Source organism: Thermobia domestica, chromosome 6 (genome assembly GCF_964235325.1).
Source record: "Thermobia domestica chromosome 6, izTheDome1.hap1.1, whole genome shotgun sequence".
Lineage (NCBI taxonomy): Eukaryota > Metazoa > Arthropoda > Insecta > Zygentoma > Lepismatidae > Thermobia > Thermobia domestica.
In genome coordinates this window covers 242,463,383-242,484,607 of record NC_137459.1, presented here as the reverse complement: position 1 = coordinate 242,484,607, position 21,225 = coordinate 242,463,383, and the positions used below count along the sequence as shown (strand labels likewise).

General features: G+C 36.7%; 1 protein-coding gene across 2 annotated transcripts in view; it reads left to right on the top strand.

Annotated features, from left to right (window-relative positions):
- Window positions 1–281: 281 nt before the first annotated feature.
- Window positions 282–21,225, top strand: part of LOC145688446 (protein arginine N-methyltransferase 6-like) — a 111,093-nt gene continuing 90,149 nt past the window's right edge. The window contains exon 1 of one of the 2 annotated variants that reach the window (XM_081762681.1): window positions 282–673. In XM_081762681.1, coding sequence (XP_081618807.1) covers window positions 507–673 — 167 coding nt within the window. In that variant the 5' untranslated portion in view covers window positions 282–506. The remainder of the gene's footprint in view (window positions 674–21,225) is intronic. The other variant, XR_014131909.1, reaches the window with a different exon arrangement.

Sequence of the window (21,225 nt, the reverse complement as noted above, 5' to 3'; positions counted from 1 at the left end):
TTTTTCTTTCACGCACTCATTTTTACGCTAGGTGTATAAGCCAGCTTATGGACTGAAATTTAAGACATTATTTTACGAACCGAAATTGCAGACTGAAAAATACGCTAACGCATCGAGCCTTAAGCAGAGGGTATACAGCGTATACCGCCTTGTACCCTTGACTACAGCCCTGTGTTTACCTAATATCACATGAATCCGCAAACTCATATTTCCAGAATTTAACTTCGTTTCTCTCCCTAATAAATCACCTGTTTTGTATTACTCTCATGCTGACATTTCGTATGATTCCGTTCGTTTCTTCGTAAATTATTTTGTATTTCGGGGCTGTCATCTTCGGCAGTTAACCCACATGTTCATGAGCATCACTGAAATTTTACTTCGCTTTAAGGTCTCATTATCTTGCACCGAAGTTTCCTAGCAGAGGGAGTTTCCTACCGGAGTGTATACAATAATGCTTTGTGTAGATAATTTATACAAAGTACCTGGAAACCTGTACAACAACAAAAATGGAGTCTTTGAAGAGGGAATTAAAGTCTGTTTCAAAACAACGTCGAATAACACGTGATTCATCGTCAAACGTAAATGCCAAAAAACTTCGCGAAGATGTCAGCAGTGCTCAATGCGAAAGATCCAATTTGAAAAATAGTGAATTATGTGATGAAGTATATTTTAAGTAAGTATATCCTCCTTTTGGAGCACAGAATAGAATTCTTAATTTTTTTACCAAATCTTCCAGTCCGTGTACTAAATTAACAACTGTAACTTATGGAGAAGTTAGTTTTCTGTTTTCTGTGTTGCATTCCGTTCATATATACCCATTAAGGGTACACTTTACAATGCACGCTCCAGCTGTTCATCGACAAGTAGGACCGCTTTAAAAGAAGGTACAGATTTATTGTACAAGTCCATACATAGATTCATTGTATATATGCTTCTTTTTCAGTAAATCGACTTTTTGTATGTTAATCATTTATGGGGTGTGGGCCTGCATTCCTCTGAACAGATTCACTTTAGAGGGCTTCACTGTACGTTCTCGATAATAATTATTGTGCAAAAGATACTAATCAACATGTGCTGTGTGGCCACTAAAAGCACGAATGCTGTCTAACCGAGTCGGATGAGGAATGCAGCAGGGGGGAGGGCGATGGATGCGTCTGTAGGGACCAGGCACATCAGCTACGGTAGTCACACAGCCAATGTTATAAATGAGGATAACACAAAACACTCATCACGCGCAACTACAGAAGCGTCCGAGAGTTAAAGGATCTACATAATTGTGAAATTTACGTTCGCAATGTGTTACGTTACTTTGGAACACAAATATGATGCCATGAAAACATGTCGGGATATTACTTATAATGTCTTTAGTAACGTATAAATATATAATTCAACATGTAAGATAAGTAACTTCATGCCATATAGTGCCAAAGTAACGTGACACATTACGAACGTAAATTTCACAATTATGTAGATCCTGTAACTATCGGAAGTTTCTGTAGTTGCGCGTGATGAGTTAGTTCACTGACTTCAAACTCTTCACTTCATTTCACTTTGGGGTCATTCCATGTCAATTCAACACAGTCAATTAACCTCACCATCACAGATTTTAATGAAATTTGGTACATAAATGCCCTCTAGATAGACTAAGAAAAATACCAAATGCTAACTTTATATATCAACCGAAGTTGAAGATAGGGAAAGTTTGAAAAAAGTGCTCAAAACAGCAAGTTTCATGCACTTTCCTGTGGTATGCAACGTCATATAGGCTAGTACAGAATTTGTTTTCAAAATCAATATGAAAATTTTAATCCAGAATTTAAAAAAAATACATATTTTAAAATTCTGAAATTAATTTCGTGAATAGAGAGTATTGTTGTAAAGCACATGGCAAAATATGAATTTGTGATAATTATAGGTTCATTGTTCATTGGAAAAATTTCGAACTAACACTTGATATTTCAATAATACTCTGTACATAGGGTAATAACACAAGAATTCTAAGTTTTATGGTTCTGTGAAAATAAAAATGAACACTAACCTGAAGAAAGAGTATAGATAGTCCATAGTATAACTTTTCGATAAGTAGTAGGATGTGCTTTTCATTTGAAATTTGAAAAAGCCAAATTAATTCGACATAAAAATTTCAAGAACATAACTTCTTCCAGTGGTAGTTACAGGATTCACTTTTGTCAGAACTTCCACTACTGGCATCCACAGAATATCAGCGTTTCTTGAATGTGATAATGATAGAGATGAGCCAGTTGGATGAAGAAAAGTTATTTTTACTTTATCATGTTCTTCATTTTTCTGTAAAACATTCCCGAGCCACCAATTTCCTTCATACACAGCGGTGACAGTCTGATATGCCTTCTAATTGAAGTTTATTTGGAGATTTTGACACTCCCTCTTCCCAGTCCTGCAAACCATCTGAAAAGTGTTTCATCAATAACGTTGATGTAGTTTTGGGAATGAATGCATGGTATTGCTTTGTTCCTTTGTTAGTCAATGCTTGATCGAAGCGACGTTTCAGGAACATTTCAGATTCACTATATTCCTCTTGCGTTGAACAAACGAAGTCTACCATGGTAATGTTTTTTACTGTCCACTCAAGAAGTTGGCTTGAGGTTTGAATTGGATTGTCATTAGTGTCTTTGCAAACTAGCACGTGCTACCAGTCTCTTGACTGAACAGTTTATTTCATCGCAAGGGCCTCTTCCATGTGCTGTAGCCGGAAAGTGCCACTCTCCTTTTACATTAAAATCTTCCTCGTGAAAGCAGAGGTTCAAAAAGGTTTTTAATTTTTGTATTGCCTGGGAGACCCATCGAAAAAAAAAAGTGTTTGGAAATTTTTGAATTTGGATGTCAGAAACTTTTTTTTTTTTTTTTTTTTTTTTTTTTTTTTTTTTTTTTTAAGGGGTAGACAGCAACTGTATTGTGCTCTAGGCAATCAGAAACAACTACAGAATTAACTCTGTTTTCCTGCTTGAAATATATAACAAGAGGAAGAATTGTGACCTGTTGGCTTGTCCAGTGGTACCCCTGTGCTTCATCTTGTGGCACTGTGCTATAATTGTCAGAAAAAATAACAGATGACAGCTAAATCTGATTCTTTGAGACTTTCTTTTATGTAGTTGAGGAAGGCTCCCTGTTACTTGGCAATGAAGTTATGCTGAACCAAAGAGGACAACTTGCTGTAGAATAAGTCAGTGAATTCCTCTGAAGATTTCTCTAAGATCTCTAGGTTATAACGGTCAACTGATATCCATTGGCGGAATTGAACTTTTCAACAAGTTATTCTTGCAAAATTGTACGATTCTCTGTTTCACCTGGACAATAAATATAGCTTGTAATCAATTGATGATGGATTGCAAAGTAGTTTTGCTATACATTGCTGTAATTTTAAATGTTGCCATTTGTTACAGTATTCAATTTAGCGTTGTCTGTCATTAACTTGATATTTTGGTGAGTTGTGCACGCACAGAGTGGGTGTTACTCTGACCAGCTAAAATACACTGTTTCGGTCTTAACTCTGCAAATTTAGAGAAACCTATTTTTGTGCTACGAAACTTGTCTTTAAAATATTTGTAGGTTTCTTTAAGATTACACAAATTTAGTCTTTTTTTTTCATATTTTTGATTTACTTCCATTCGATTCAATAACCGTCATACAATCTTTATTACCTGGCATTATCCTGCTCATTTCATCACTTTCATAAAATAATTGAACAGTTCCAACAATTTCTATTGGCAAGCTCTTCCCGGGCTTTGAATTTGAACTTTCCAAAATCCCTTTTTCTTTCAAAATAATTTTTGACTGCCGGACTAGGTAGTTGGGTGTATTAAATTCACGTATTATCTTTCTAACACTTCACTTTTCAGGTAAACATGTTAGAAACATTATCTTTTTTTGTCCTACTTGGAGAACTTGAAAAGTTACATTTAAGATTTTGAGGAACTGATTCATCACTATCGTTGCAGAATTTTCAACAGCAGCAAAAAGTTTATGTTTCAGAGATGAGGATATTTTTTTAACCTTTGATGTAGCATAGTGGTTGGATTTTATTTTTCTCTTATCAATGAGAGATTGGCCTAACTCTTGAAAGGATGTGTTGAGTGTCTCAACAACCACTGAATTTGTTGTGCAGTCTTCGCCTCTGAGCCAGAAGAATCTTCAACATTTTGTATCACTGATGGTCTGCGTATTTTTTAACGTAATGATTTGTTTCCTATATTGGTCACAAATCTTTGAACCATTGGTTATTTGTGGAAACAATTCAGACATCCATGCTGTGACATTTCTCAGCTTTTTTCTGTTTCTAATAAAATAATTTGAATTCATTAATGGATTACAACATTAAACTCCCAAGGGATCATTTCTTTCCATGTTGAAACAAACAAACAAACAAACAAAAAAAAACTTTCAATTTATAGTTGAACTACATATTTTTACGAGTGACATTCAAATATGAGTTTTGTACTAAGCCTGAGAAGTAACACTATGTTATGTAACAACTCTAGAACACATCCACTAAGCAAGAACTATAGTCACTGAATGACAGTCTGATGCAAGAATTCGTGTTGGTGCTAGTCTGTACCTGATTCAACTTGTTACAACGTACAGAGAACAGGTAAAATTCCGGATCAATATCTCCGCACATTTTATAAAATATTACTGTTGTACAGGGTTGGTAAAAATAATGTCTTTTCTTAAACTTGGTTTAAACCATGGTTTAAAGCACCCTGCTGTTGTGCAGTCCGCAGCAAAAAGCCTGCAACATGAGCATGTAATTTTATTGTGAAATGACGAAGTCTTTTGCTCCAAAATAAGTGTGCAGGAGAGGACGCCGAGGTTTCTCCTGGCGTGATTCGTGCCACTTAGACGTTATGTTGATTCCCTATGCTGTTAGGCGTAGTTTCACAATAAACTTACATGCTCATGTTGCAGGTTTTTTGCTGCGGACTGTACCAATGCTATATGTATACTTTTTACAAACCACGTTTATTTATAGTAACATTTTTCATTGTGAAACTTGTATTAATATTATTTTCTAAAACTGAAGTTCAAAAGTATCAGCACTTTAACTTAGCTTTACGTTAAACATTTTTAAATATGATCTAGTAAGTATTGCCAGCAGATTACAAGTCTGTATGGTATGTTTTACACCCATTACTATATTCTTAATGTTAGTGTTCATATTTATTCCCACAAGTAAAAAACAAAATTGCATTCTTGTAGTTTTCAGTTAGGTACAGGATATTAATGAAAACTGTAGTGTTAGTTTTTATTTTTTTAAGCAATGAACCCATTATCATTCCAAATTCATATTTTGCCAGGTGCTTTGCAACAATACTATCTTTCATGGAATTAATTTCAAAATTTTAAAATAGGTACTTTTTGAAAAATTTTGATTTTGAAACAAAATCTGTATTAGGCTACATGATGTTCTATACCACAGGAATGGGTATGAAAAGTGCTGTAAAATGACACCTCAACCAGCTCTCTAGCTCAGTTAGGAGAGCCGCAATTCCAATTTCAAAATACATATTTTGGGCAATTTTTTGAAACTGTATAGTCTCATCTGCAATACCGGTTGATATATAAAGATGGAATTTGGTATCAGTTAATATGAATAGTACCGCTTTGCAAAATTTCATGACAATCTGAGATGGTAAGATAAATTTTGCTTTCAAATTGTGTTGATTTGACCTAAAACGGCTCTTCGTATACTGTGGTTATTAGCTGCTGTATGGGCGAATCCGTGCATAACAGGTTCGACTTTCACTAATGTATTTTTACGTAGACAAGCATCTCACAGGTAAGAACACAACATGTTTAGATTATTTACACACTAGCCTATTAAAATATTATTACAAATTAGCTCTGTAAATTTTACAAATTATCACAGGCCTACAGAAAAAAAATTTTTTCTTGGTGCCTAAAATTTTAGAGCTGATTTTAACTATGTGTGGGGCGCTGAATCCAATAATGTAAGCAGTTTTTTTCTATCAGCTCTACTTTGGTAGATACAGGCTACTGTACCAGTAGTGTTATTTACGTTACAATGTATGTGGAAGAAATATTACAATCCAAAATAAATATGTAAATTATAAATGATGTAACCACTATTTCTGCATGCTTCTTGCAATAGTATACAAAATAAGCAAAAGAAATACAAATATTCTCGTAATAACAAGTTTGAATATGATCTTATAAACTCTGCAACTCAAATAAATCCTACTGTGCTCTATAGAGATTTCTATTTGGAAGAACGGCGCTCTTTTCTCATTAGTGCTGCTATCTGTCGGTACTAAACGGAAACTAGTCATATAGTAGTTCCAGGAACGTCCACTAGATTGCATTGGTATTCTACTTGGCTAGTGGATCGTAGTTGTTGTCTTGCAGGTGGAGTGACATGTTGGAACATGTGAGTTTTGTTCTGAAATCATAACTTGTATCGCGTATACTAAGGCTTTATATTTAACATCCGTGTTAGTGGCCTGAACATAAAATGAGTTCAAGTCGAAGAAGTTGTGTTAACCATCCTGATGTGTTTTGCTACATATGTGGTGAGTACACATTTAAAGACAATAGAAAACATATCAGTGACTTTGTAAAAAAAGCATATCATGCATATTTTGGTGTACGCCTAGGGGACCAAGATAAAACGTGGGCTCCACATATTGTGTGTAAAATGTGTACTGAACACTTGCGACAGTGGACAACTGGAAAAAGAAAAAGTCTTAAGTTTGGTGTTCCAATGGTTTGGAGGGAACCCACAAACCATGTTGATGACTGTTATTTCTGCCTGGTAAATGTTACGGGTATGAATAGAAATAACCGGAACAAGTGGACATATCCTGATCTGCCTTCAGCAAGACGTCCAGTTGTTCATTCCGATGAAATACCAATCCCAACGTTTCACCACTTGCCAGAGCTTTGTGAGACTGAAAACGAACGTAGTGAACATTCTTGTGACATGGATGATGGAAGTGACAGTGATTATGAGGGAATGTCAACAATTCCTCAACAGTTTAATCAAGATGAGCTAAATGATCTAGTTAGGGACCTTAATCTTTCAAAAGAATCGTCTGAATTACTTGCTTCCAGATTGAAGGAGAAAAACGTACTAGAACAAGGAACTAAAATCACATTCTACCGAACAAGGGAAAAGGAGTTTTTACCATTTTTCACTGAAGACACAAATCTCGTATTCTGTCACGATGTTAGAGGTCTCCTAGAACACATGGGTCTTCCAGAATACAATCCAGATGATTGGCGCCTGTTTATTGATAGCTCCAAGCGAAGTTTAAAATGCGTCCTTCTACACAATGGCAATAAATATGGCTCAATTCCAATCGCTCATTCAACACGACTGAAAGAAGAATATGAAGCAATTGCTTTGGTTATGGAAAAAATTAAATATCAGGACCATCAGTGGGTGATTTGTGTGGATTTAAAGAAGGTGAACTTTCTTCTTGGACAGCAAAGTGGCTACACAAAATATCCTTGTTTTCTATGTCTGTGGGATAGCAGAGACAAAGCAAACCATTGGTCAAAAAAAGAGTGGCCGCAGAGAGACGACATGGTTGTTGGTAAGAAAAATATTATTAACATGCCTATTGTTGAGTGTGACAAAATCATTTTGCCACCTCTACATCTCAAGCTCGGTTTGATGAAGCAGTTTGTAAAGGCGCTAAATAAGGACGGGCCGTGCTTTGCTTACATGGGAAACAAGCTACCTCAGATCAGCACAGAAAAATTAAAAGCTGGAATATTTGATGGTCCCCAAATAAGACAACTCATGAAAGATCCGGCTTTCGTGGAGTCCATGAATGAGACTGAACGTAGAGCTTGGACCTCATTTGTAGAAGTTATCAAGAATTTCCTTGGCAATAATAAAGCTGATAACTATGTTGAGCTAGTGAACCAGATGCTTAATGCATTCCAAAAACTTGGATGTAATATGAGTATCAAAATTCATTACCTGCACAGCCATTTGGACCGTTTCCCAGACAACGTAGGCAGTCTGAGTGAAGAACAAGGTGAAAGATTTCACCAAGATATTAAAACAATGGAGGACCGCTACCAAGGAAGATGGGATGCCCATATGATGGCAGATTACTGCTGGAACCTAAAAAGAGACTGTGCAAAGAAACATTCAAGGATGTCACGAAAACGAAGCTTCCGAAGTGTTGAATAGATCGTTTTGAACAAATTATTTGATTTTTTATTCATAAAAACTATTATAAAATGTAGTTACAGAGTTATTATGTACTTGATGTTTGTGTTTATATGGTTTTCATTATTTTCAAAGTGTTCCAAATAACAGATTTAAATGTCATAGTTTTCTTTTCACTTACAGTAAAACAGCACCTATGCAATTTTCAACGTTGTAGCAGGTCAGTCTTGCAATTCCTATATCTCAAAAACTAAAGCTGTTAGGGGAAAACTAACGCCATATTTGGATTCAGCGTCCCAATTCTACTTCAAATCAGCTAAGAAACACCCGGCACCAAAACCACTGTAAGCCAGTGTTAGAGTAGAGTAGGGTAGGGATAAGTTTGGTCGTGTTAGCCTAGAGACGTTTGGACCTATTTTGTTAAAATTAATCAATTGTAATTTCTCGTGTCTGCATATCAATACTAGCTGGAGCGAGCATTGTAACATTTACCCATACGATTTAAATTTGCCTAACTTCATCTCACTACTCATACGTGCCTTTTGAAATTTGCACAAGACAAATTTTCTTTGCTTTCTTTCATCAGAATTTGAAATCATGTGTAAGGAGCACGTGTGTTTTATACACATGGGAAAGGAAAATGAAAGTGCAGATTGAGGGCACCATAGATATTCATTGCATACATCCTCGCTTTTGACAAAATTGATTCTTACTGCTTTCATCAATCGTATTTAGTGGGTAACATTGGGCTTGTTGGCGCAGGTTAACTTAAAGAAGGCAAAGTATGTTCTTTCGCGTTCGGGTAGAACGATGAACTTCGAAAAACTATTTATTGAGGCTTGACAAGTATTCATAATTTACAGTTTTAGTACGCGAAAATAAGTGTCGTTTGGGAGTATATTTCGTCGTTTTCCTCAGGTCGTTTCACAGTCTCAAAGGCTCGGTCTCTTTCCCCCGGAATCACAAAACAGCACTGCAATAACGCCAACATACAACCCTCTCGCTGACAAAACTCATCCGTTAATACGTTCTACGACGTTGCTTTATCGCCGTCTCCCTCAGCCTTATTATTAATATATAGTATTTCTAAACTTAATCACTATAGTACAATATTGATCCATTTAAATTACCATATACCATTATAAATAATTGTACGACGGAACGTAAACTGAAAATTTTCATTTTATTTCAAGTTTATCGCCACAGATCGAAAATGGTAATAGATAGCGGAAAGCGGTTTTCTTGCGAACGATTCAGCGTTTCAAGACAATGACTATCCGCAACAATACCAAAATTGGAAGTAGTTCAAATTTACTATTCCGGCTTCAATACTGATTTCCATAGAGCAGGAATGGTAAGTGATATCGAAATGCAGTTTTTCGCAATCGATTCAGCTTACCAGAAATACGTTCTGTCTCTTCCATTAACCTTCCCTTCAAACCATAAATGGTTTAAATTAACCATTCCAGGTTTCAACAGTTATCAGCATAGAACAAAAATGTAATAGATAGTGAGTGACAAACGTTTTTCTGCAATCGATTCAGAGTCTCAAAAGAACATATCATCACAGCTGGCAACACACTACCAAAACAAAAAATTCGAAATTTTAAATTTACTACTACTTCCAGTTTCAATACTTATTTCCATAGAGCTAAAATGGTAAGTGATATTGAGATACTGTTTTTTCAATCGATTCAGCTCCCCAAGAATAAGTCTTGTCATTTCCGTCTTGTCTAATCCTCTGTTCAAACCGGAAGTAGTTCAGATTAACCATTTCCGGTTTCAGCATTTGTCGCCATAGACCAGACACGTTACTAGATAGCGTCAAACGTGTTTCTGAAATCGATACAGCGTCCCAAGAGTGTGTGTGTTATCACGACACACTATCGAAACCGGAAATGGTTGGTTGAATTAATTAGTACTTCTGGTTTCAATACTGATTTTCAATGAACAAAGACTGTAAAGATATCAAGAAGCGGGGTTTTCTTTTTTTTTCAATAGATTCAGCGTCCCAAGAATAAGTTTTTCGTCCCTTAACACTCGGTTCAAACCAGAAGTGGTTCAAATTAACAATTTTTTGTTTAAACTTTTTTCATTACAGAACAGAATTTGTAAGGCATAGCGAGTAATGGCTTTTTGATATGGATTCAGCAACAGATTGTATCTTTGATTTTATTCTTCTATTCAAGTAGTTGTAGATATACTACTTTAAGTTTGAGTATTGTATTCGGGTAGTTTGGAAGTCTACCGTGGCTTCTCACTGTGACTCGAAACTCACTTGTCTTAGCTTCATGTAGAAGGTAACAGAATCCTTCAGCGTAACGAAAGTATCATGACGGGAATGATAGAACAACATTCAAATCATAGTTATCATTATAGTATATAGTGTAATGACTTGCGTATAATCACTTTATCAATTTATGATTTTGTGCTCTGATTCATGGAACACTAAAACAATGTTTGAGAACTAAGGCTGGGATAAACTAGTCTTGCCGACGAAACTCGTGAAATTTTTCCTCTTTTCTCGAAAATGAGATGAGAATTATCAAGTTCCTCATTTTGTCTCGAACTTAGAAAAAGATAATTCTCATCTCGTGGGCAACACAAGTCTAATACTGTATCCTATCTCTAAATTGCGCTTAATTAGCCGTGTAGAAACACACAAAATTGAAGCAACGCTATCAAACTCTGCGGAGTCGAGTGAAAATAATATAAAATAAAATTATAGTTTTAGCATCTGGCTAAAAGGTAAGTTAGAAATGAACATCTGTGTGAATTTATGTTATTGTATTTTTGTCATAATTGTGAAGGTTCACTTCCTGGTCTTCACAATTCCAATTTGCTTGTTTGTTGAAGCCATTGCAGATTTAATAGTTAATAAAAAAAAATCGTATACACTCACTTAAAACCTACTTAGGCAATCTGTAGGACAGACGTAATATTTAATAATAATAATAATAATAATAATAATAATAATAATTATTATTATTATTATTATTATTATTATTATTATTATTATTATTATTATTATTATTATTATTATTATTATTATTATTATTATTCCTCGCTAATCAGTCATATATATTAGCAGTTTTGCAACCGTTTGCTCGCATACAAAATTCATAGCTACTCTGTTCTAATTTAGTTTCTTTTTTTTTTCTTTCTTTCTTTAAAGAAACCTCTAGAAAGAATACGAAAAGGAAAATCTGGCAACAAGGAAACTGTCACCCTCACAGACTTTCCTTCTACCAACCATAAATAAGCACCCATAATGAGTTTGGTGATATCATCTACCACCAACGGTGTGTCGGTCAACTGTACACGAGGATATCGAACGAAGTATACTGTAGGGTACTTAATGGTCTTTGTGCCGTAGAGTAGGTGCAAAATGTTAGGCCTTAAGGACGTTAAAATTGTATCATTTCTTGTTTTACCGATTTCTGTTAAGTTAGTTAGTTACTTACTTAGTTTACGTTATGTTCCTCTACAAGTGGGTTAGGTTAGGTTCTTCACTTCCTACCAATTACACGAAAAATCTCTGATTCATCATTCTTTTCTTGTAATATTTATGTATTTTTCATATTTCTGAACCAACTCTCCGCCACTTAACTCTTTACCGGAAACACTTACCGAAATAGGGGAATAATAAAGAGTAACAACATACAGGAGTGCGATTCCCGTAGAAAACTCTACAGTTTCGAGGCTTAATTATTGATGCCTAAAAATAACTTAGGAAGAAATGTCAACGAGGGTGGTTGTAACTTTCCCCAGCCCAGAAACCCCCGTATTTTCGAGTAAAACCTACCTCCAAAAATGTACTTCAATATTTGGAGTGAAATAATAACCTTAATGTGAATGTAATTATTGTCTTCACTCATATTTCTTAGTACACGCCTTGTTTCAGAATTGACTTAAAACATATATTTATCGAGAAATCATCACCAGAATAAAACACAATTTACAAAAGAAGTTTGGAAATAATGCATAACAAATTGTGTTTGCGCGTAATCAAATTTGTTGTAACAGTGTTCATTTACAATCTATATTGTAAAATTAAAAGTGACTATGTTTGTGACTCTTAATCTCTCGAACAGCCCGACCGATCTCGATCAAATTGCCAACGTAGATGCGGTTCTGGCCCTGGAGTGTTTTTAGCTATTTACTTTGACGGTATAACTTAGGAGAAGGGGAGGACGGAGACATCGAAAAAAATAAATAAAACTTAATAACTCTTGAATCACCCGACCGATCTTGATCAAGTTTTCAATGTAGATGAGGTTCGGGACTGGCATGGTTTTTATCATTTCACTTTGACGGAGCAACGTAGGGGAGGGGGTGGAGGGGGAGATATACAAAAATCAATAAATATAAAAGTGACTATGTTCGTGAATTAATAACTTTTAAACCACCCGATCTATCTCAATCAAATTTTCAACGTATATGAAGTTCAAATCTGAGAAGTTTTTTATCATTTCATTTTGACAGTAGATCTTAGAGGAGGGGAAATATATGAAAATGAATATAACTTAATAACTCTTGAACCACCCGACCGATCTCGATCAAACTTTCAACATAGATGAGGTTTGGGCCTGGGATGTTTTCTTCATTTCACTTTTACAGTGCAACGAAGAGGAGGTGGAGGGAGGAGATATATGTCTAAAAAGTAAAAATAAAAGTGACTGTCTTTGTGACTTCATCACGTTTAAACCATCCGACCAATCAACCAAATTATGAACATAGATGAGGTTCAGATATGAGATGGTTTTTATAATATCATTTTAACGGTAGAACTTAGGGAAGGGGGAGAGGAGGGGAGAAATCTATAAAAATAAATAAAACTTAATAACTCTTGAACCACCCGATCGATCTCGATCAAACTTTTAACATAGATAAGTTTCGCGCCTGGAATGTTTTCTTCATTTCACAGTTAAAGTGCAACGAAGGAGAAGGAAGGGGGATATATAAAGTAAAAATAAAAATGACTGTCTTTTTGACTTCATCACATTTAAACCACCCGACCGATCTTAACCAAATATTTTCAACATAGATGAGGTGGTTTTTATCATATCACTTTAACGGTAGAACTTAGGGGAGGGGAGGGGAGAAATCTATAAGCATAAATGAAACTTAATGACTCTTGAGCCACCAGACCTATCTTGATTAAACTTTCAACATAGATAAAGTTTGGGCCTGGGATGTTTTCGTTATTTCACTTTTACGGTGGAACCTTGGGGAGGGGGAGATATATGTAAAATGAATAAAAATAAAAGTGACCGTGACTTCATCACGCTTTAACCACAGGACCGATCTTAATCAAATTTTCAATATGGATGAAGTTCGGACCTGGGGAGGTTTTTATCATATCATTTTGACTATAGACCTTAGGGGAGGAGGAGGAGAGGGGGCAGATATATAAAAATAAATAAAACTTAATAACTCTTGAACCACCCAACCGATCTCGATTAGATATTCAACATAGATGACGTTCGGGGCTTGGGATAATTTTTATCATTTATCTTTGACGGTGCAACGTGGGGGAGATATATATGTAAAAAAATAAAAATGAAAGAGACTATGTGACTTCACTCTTGAACCACCTGCCCAATCTCGATCAAATTTTCAACATAGATGAGGTTCGGGCCTGGGATGGTTGTTTCTGTCTTTTGATGAATAAATGTTCACAAAACATGTTGTGATAAATGAATAAATGTTTATTTGCACTATCTACACAACAACCGAAACAGTTACAACTTACTGTTATATTGTCCTTTTACGAATTCCGGAGGACCGTCTTGTATGGATCTCTTGGTGCTCAACTTGCTGACACTCACACTCACATACTGTTTTTTTTAAAAAAAACAAAAGAGAAACGTTATGCAAATATAATGGCAATGATGCAAATTCACTATAAAAGTCTCTACATTCTCCCCTCTCTTGATTGAACCAAGTCAATCAACTTACACACAATCCACATGATCATTTTTAGGTAAAGGTACAATTTTAGTAATTGGTCTCTTAACAGTCCCTGTCTTACACTTTACACTCACTACTCTCACTAATCCATCTTTTCCCGGAAACACTTGTTGAATGACACCTAATTTCCATGACAATGGAGGGGAATTGTCTTCTTTGATTAGAACCACATCTCCAATAGAAATATTAGTTTGTTTTGTTGTCCATTTTCTTCTCTGCTGTAGTTCATGTAGATAATCCTGAGACCATCTTTTCCAAAAATGCTGCTTCATCTTCTGAAGGTGATCCCATCTTGATAATCGGTTGGTCGGAATGTCCACTAGATCTGGTTCAGGAATGCTCATCAAAGGTTCACCAATAAGGAAATGTCCTGGCGACAAAAATGAAGGATGATCGGGATCATTGGATAGAACGGTGATTGGTCTTGAATTCAAACAGGCTTCTATTTGTGTTATAACTGTGTTGAGTTCTTCAAATGTCAAAATTGTGCAACCTACTATTCTTCTTAAATGAAACTTAAATGACTTCACTGCACTTTCCCAAATGCCTGCAAAATGACTTGCTCTGGGTGGAATGAAATGCCATGTAAATCCTTCTTGCACTGCAACATCTTGAATTGAGTTTTGAAATTGTTGTGAACTGAGTAGTTGTTGAAGCTCCTTAAGTTCTCGCTGAGCTCCAACGAAATTGGTTCCGTTGTCACTATATATCTTCGAAAATTTGCCTCTTCTTGCTACAAATCTTCGAAGAGCTGCTAAAAATGCTTGGCTACTCAAATCACTCACTAACTCCATATGAATCGCTTTGGTTGCTAAGCACACGAATATTGCAACATACGCCTTTGTTATTTTACGAGATCTAGTTCCTTGCTTAATCATTAGGGGACCGGCGAAGTCCACCCCTACGTGAATAAAAGCTCGAGCTGGCTGTACTCGTGCTGATGGTAATTGACCCATGAGTTGTTCTGAGGCTGACGCTTTCAATTTAAAACAAACTAGACACTGATGAATGATAGATCGAACGACTTGTTTAGCTCGTGGGATCCAATATTTTTGCCTCAATGATGAAATCAATAACTGCGGTCCAGCATGTAACAATCTTCTATGTTCCGCTTCAATTATCAATTTGGTGAGATGCTCTTTAGGTGGTAAGATGACCTGATGTCGGCTATCATACGGTAAGTCGGAGTTTTTTAGCCGTCCTCCCACTCGTAGCAACTGTTCATTATCTATAAATGGATACAAAGATTTAAGTTCACTTTGGGATGAAACTTGGCCTGATGAAGCTAAGTCCTCAAATTCTTGCGAATAACTGGCATATTGAATTAACTTAATGCATTGTTGTAAAGTATCACTAATTTCAGTAGTGGAAATAGTTCCTACTTTCTTCTCGTTGTGATTTTTACAATTGTAAATAAAACGACGACACAAACAAATAACTCGCAATAGTTTCCACAATGATGAAAATTTCTTCAGACACCTTATGTCACCTTCATAACTGGCTAAAGATATGCTCGTTACTTTCCTTTCTTCTGGAACATCTTCGTCTACCACTTCTGATTGTTCGGGCCATGCAGATGATTCAAGCCATGCGGGTCCATGCCACCAAATATCTGCTTCCTTCAACTGTTTCGGATCCATTCCCCGTGTAATAATGTCGGCTGGATTGTCCATTGAAGACACATGATGCCACTGGTTGACTGATGTGATCTCCTGTATTTCTGCAACCATGTTTGCCACGAATTCCTTCCATCTGGCAGCTGGAGATGATATCCATGCAAGCACTATTTTTGAATCGGTCCAGAAATAAGTACTATCCACTGAGATGTTTAATATTGGAATTATTTTGTGATACAACCTGCTCAAAAGTACTGCTGCACAAAGTTCAAGTCTTGGTAACGTTACCTTTTTAATAGGAGCTATTCTCGATTTAGAACCCAAAAGTTTAACAGTAGTTTTGCCTGAAATGTCCACAGTTTTAACATAAATGCAACAGCCGTACGCAAGTTGACTGCTGTCAGCAAACCCATGTATCTCGACATGAACATAATTCTTCAATACTACACATCTATCAATTTGTATTTCGTTAACACTTGGAAGATGATGACACAGGTCTAACCATTGCTGATAGAGCTCTGATGATATTTGGTCATCCCAATTGATCTTATGGATCCACATTTGTTGTAAGAAAATCTTGAACGGAGTAACTACAGGGCTGATAAGTCCTAAAGGATCAAATATTTTTGCTATGGTCGAAGTCACTTGACGTTTGGTTGGTATGTTAGTCGTGAGACATTCTTTAACTGACTTGTTGGTGATGAGAAGCTTATCTGATGCAGGATTCCACAATAAACCCAATGTTGAAACACCTGACTCGGACTCAAATTCAAACGGTAAGTGTATTTCCCTATGTTCTTCTGGCACTGCTTCCAACAATGCTGGCTCGTTCGAACACCATTTTCTTAAAGTAAACCCACCGCTTTGCAATAATTGAATAAGTTCTTTCTGAAGCTTTAACGCCTGTTCAACGTTATGACATCCTGAGCTTACATCATCTATATGAAAATCACGTTCCAATACTGTCGCTGCTTGAGGATATTTACTTCTTTCTTCTTCCGCTAACTTTCGAAGACACGCCGTCGCCAAATATGGTGATGATGCTTCACCATATGTGACCCGCTGCAATTCATAAATCTTGACTGGTTCCACTGATGAATATCTCCACAGAATTCTTTGAACTCCAATGTCATCTTCATGAACTTGAATCATTCGATACATTGACTGAATATCCGCCGTAAAAGCAATAGGAAAGGTTTGAAATCTTGTGACAATTGAATGTAAATCTTGCTGGATTGTTGGTCCTGTCATACGTATATTGTTTAATGAAACCCCCGTTGAAGTCTTTGCGGAAGCGTCGAAAACCACTCTTAGCTTTGCTGTGGTACTGGATGGTTTCAATACTGCGTGATGTGGCAGATAACATTTCATACCATTATGTTCGTGTTCTTCTTTCACTGGTTTCATATGATCTAATTCTTCATATTCCCTCATAAAGTTACAGTACTGCTCGTTAATTTCTGGACACTGCTTAAACCGTCTTTCTAGCTGGTAAAATCTACGAAGAGCTAAATTATATGATTCTCCTAATGGTTTATGATCTGGCTTAATTGGCAGACGTACAACGAATCGACCACTGCTATCTCTGGTAGTGTTTTCCTCAAAGTGTCGTTCACATTGCCTTTCTTCTTGAGTCATGACTGTTGAATGTATAGTTTCGAGCTCCCAAAATGCCTGTAACTGTCTATCAAGGTTACTTTCTTGCACAAAAAATGACACTTGTGGTATACTAGAATCTCTTGTTGTAGGAACTTTACCCGCCAAAATGTACCCAAATTCAGTCTCTTGTACTACTGGATAATTCCCTGGTCTAGTTAGTTTATGCGATCGCAAAATGTCCAAAAACACTTCCGCGCCTAACAAAATGTCAATAGTATCTGGTTGGTGAAAGTTAGGATCTGCATACACTATGTCTGTCGGCAAGTTCCAATCCGCATGATCTATTGGCCTACTTGGAATGTTATCTGTTATTTTGAGCAAAACTAAACAGTTTACATCAATTGCAAATTCACGAATTCTTGATTCTATATGTACATCCACACAATGCTTTGTTTCACTAATCACACTATTAATACCTTGAATTGGAACTCGGTGTTTATTTTTAGGTAGATGCAACCTTTGAACTAAATCTTCAGTTACAAAATTACTTTGACTGGCAGAATCTAATAATACTCTACATGGATGTAATTTACCATTTGCATCTCGTACATTTACTATAGCAGTAGATAACATAACAGTAACATTTGGTTTTCCCTTAAAAATGCAATAAGAACCTTGTGTCATATTTCCCCTATTCGTATTAGAATGACTCGAAAAATTTCTTGATTGTGAATTAGCAACACTGGTTTTCTCATCTGATTTTGACATTACGTCATAATGCAGCAAGGTATTATGCCTTTTGGAACAGCGTTTACCTGATCTGCACGTCTTTACCTTACATTCTTTTTTGAGACAGTTGAAACACAATAAATTATCTCGAACATAGTCTTGTCTTTCTTTTGCTTCAGCGTTTAAAAATGCAGGACATTTAAACAACTGATGTATTAGGTTTTGTTTACAAAAGTTACAGAAAGACTGAGTTGTTGTCACGTATGATTTGGTTGTTTTTTCTTTTTGTTTTGGTTCAACACTCTGTCTATTTTTATCGCTCCTTGACCTTGACACTACTTCCTGCGATGGTGTATTTTTTATAGTTTCAAATGCTTGACACCTACGTTCCAAGAAAGCAAAGAACTCTGATAAGGGAGGGAAAGAATGATCTGTGATTTGTAACTCCCACGCACGCCTAGTGTTATTGTCTAATTGTGAAACGAAATGTTGAACTAACAAAACCTCTTCTAGTGGTGTCTGCAAATCTAAAGCTCGTAATGCATTCAAGTTACTAGTAGCTGTATTAATAAATTATCTTAATTCTGATGTAGTTTCCTTTGTGATATTTGGTCTAGGAATAAATTCGTGCGGGTGGTCAAGAGATGACGCAACGAACGGAGCGTCCCACAGTTCCTTGTATCCACACATGTGTTGCAAACCCCTGTCATCGCGTATCGTTCGTAGTATAGGGCAGTGGATTAAAGCGTCAACAACACCAGTTTGTAGTTAAGTGAACATGGCGCAATTTGTGCCTGATAAAGTGTTTTTGCGGGGTGTCCTGCTGCATTACTTTAACATGCAGAAAAGTGCGACTGAAAGTCATCGTATTTTGGTGGAAGTGTATGGTGACTATGCTCTAGCTGAGCGAACGTGTCAGAAGTGGTTTGCACTGTTTAGAAGTGGTGATTTCGGCTTGGCAGACCAAGAGCGAGCTGGACAGCCAAAAAAATTTCAAGACGAAGAATTGACAGCATTGCTCGAGCAGGATTCGTGTCAAACGCAGGAACAACTTGCAGCAGCATTAGGCGTTGATCAAACAACAGTCTCCAAGCGCTTGAAACCCATGGGAATGATTCAAAAGATGTCACATTGGGTTCCACATGAATTGAAAGACAGAGACGTTGAAAGACGAAAAACCATTTGCGAATTGCTGCTTCAACGACAGAGCAGAAAGGGGTTTCTGCATCGAATTATTACGGGTGATGAGAAGTGGATCCATTACGAGAACCCTAAACGAAAAAAGGCCTGGTTGAAACCAGGTGAACCAGGTCCATCACAACCAAAACGAGATATTCACTGTGCAAAGGTTATGCTGTGCATATGGTGGGATATGAAAGGTGTGGTGTACTATGAGCTGCTGCAACCGGGTGAAACTATGAATGGAGAACGTTATCGACGACAATTAATGCGTTTGAAGCAAGCTCTGGCCAGAACACGACCAGAATGGGAGAACAGACATGATAAACTTATTGTTCAACATGATAACGCTCGCCCACATGTCGCAAAACCGGTCAAAACCTATTTAGAAAATGTCGGATGGGAAGTTTTACCCCACCCGCCGTATTCACCAGACGTTGCTCCTTCGGACTACTACTTGTTCGATTGCATGAACAACGATTTGATTGGACAGCGGTTTACTTCTTCAGAAGATATCGAAACATGGGTCTCTGACTGGATCGCTTCCAAGGATGAGGACTTCTTTCGCCACGGAATCCGTACATTGCCTGACAGATGGGCGAAAGTGGTGGCTAGCGATGGACAATATTTTTCTTAAGGTATTTATGTATTTTGTGTTTGTACTACAGCTTCAATGTGTGCGTACCAACCGCACGAATTAATTCCTAGACCAAATACATTTAATATGTAACAAATTACGGACATGAGTAGCTGCAATCAAACGCTTATTTTTATACCTGTCTTTCAATAATTGCCATGCAATTTTATAATTAGCTTCTGTAACTTGCAGATTCGCTATTAAATCATACGGTACGTGACGTTTGGGCGCGGACGTTTGGGCCCCGCCGTTTGGGCACTGGACGTTTGGGCGCGAAGCCATTTGGGCGCCAGACGTTTGGGCGCGAGTTAAAAAGTCGTTATGTTAGGCGCTGAGTACAAAGTTCGAATCAAGATATCACAAGGTGTCTACTGTAGTGGAAGTCCTTGAATTATACTGGATTTTGTTTTACATACTAGAAATACTGAAATTTCAAAATTATAAAAACTGAATTAACAATTAAATTTTGTAAATTTAAGTTTCAACGAAAGTTAAGTGTGCTTTTTATTTGATAACTTTTCAAGCCAAATGTAAGTCGACCAGACTACGTATGATTGACTGCATTACATACATAGTGAGCCTATTCCATTAAAAAACTTAAAGCAGGCCTTCTACTGTAGTTACGCAATAAGTGTGAATGTCAAACATTTCTAGTGGCTAAATGACCAATATATGTACACTTAACTATTATTTTTCACTTTGAAATCGTTGTTTTTTTTCTTTCGCCACTTTCTTTAATGTAGATTAAATGCTTACAATGGGACGAAAAAAAATGTGTGTTAAGTTTTGATTTTTATATTGGAATGTTAAAAAAAAAAGTGATACCAGAAATACGGCATACTACAGTTCCTAAACTCAATGTGTTAGACATCCTGTATGCAAAATATGTCTTACACACCATGTATGCAAAATATCTTTCCCTCAACTCGATTAGGATATAGGATTTTTAGATTCCTGGGCTCTCGGCATCTAAGGCCATTTAACCCGTCACGTTTGAGGGAGCACACTATCCGGGGAAAGGGAAGGAAGGAAGCGGCCTGGACCTATAAATTAGGTACCACCCCGGCATTTACCTGATGTGAATGAAGAAAACCCAGGAAAACCTCATTCAGGGTGGCTGGCCTGAAAGAGCGTGTTACACTTTTTCGACCGAGTGCCCCCACCGGGAATCGAACCCGGGACCGATCGCACCGAAGGCGAGAGTGTTAGCGACTACGCTGCAATCTTTTATTGGTAGTTTTTTATTGGACTTAAGGAAGAGAAGAGTTTGGCAAACGTAATACGAAAGAAAACAAATTTTAATATTCATAAAT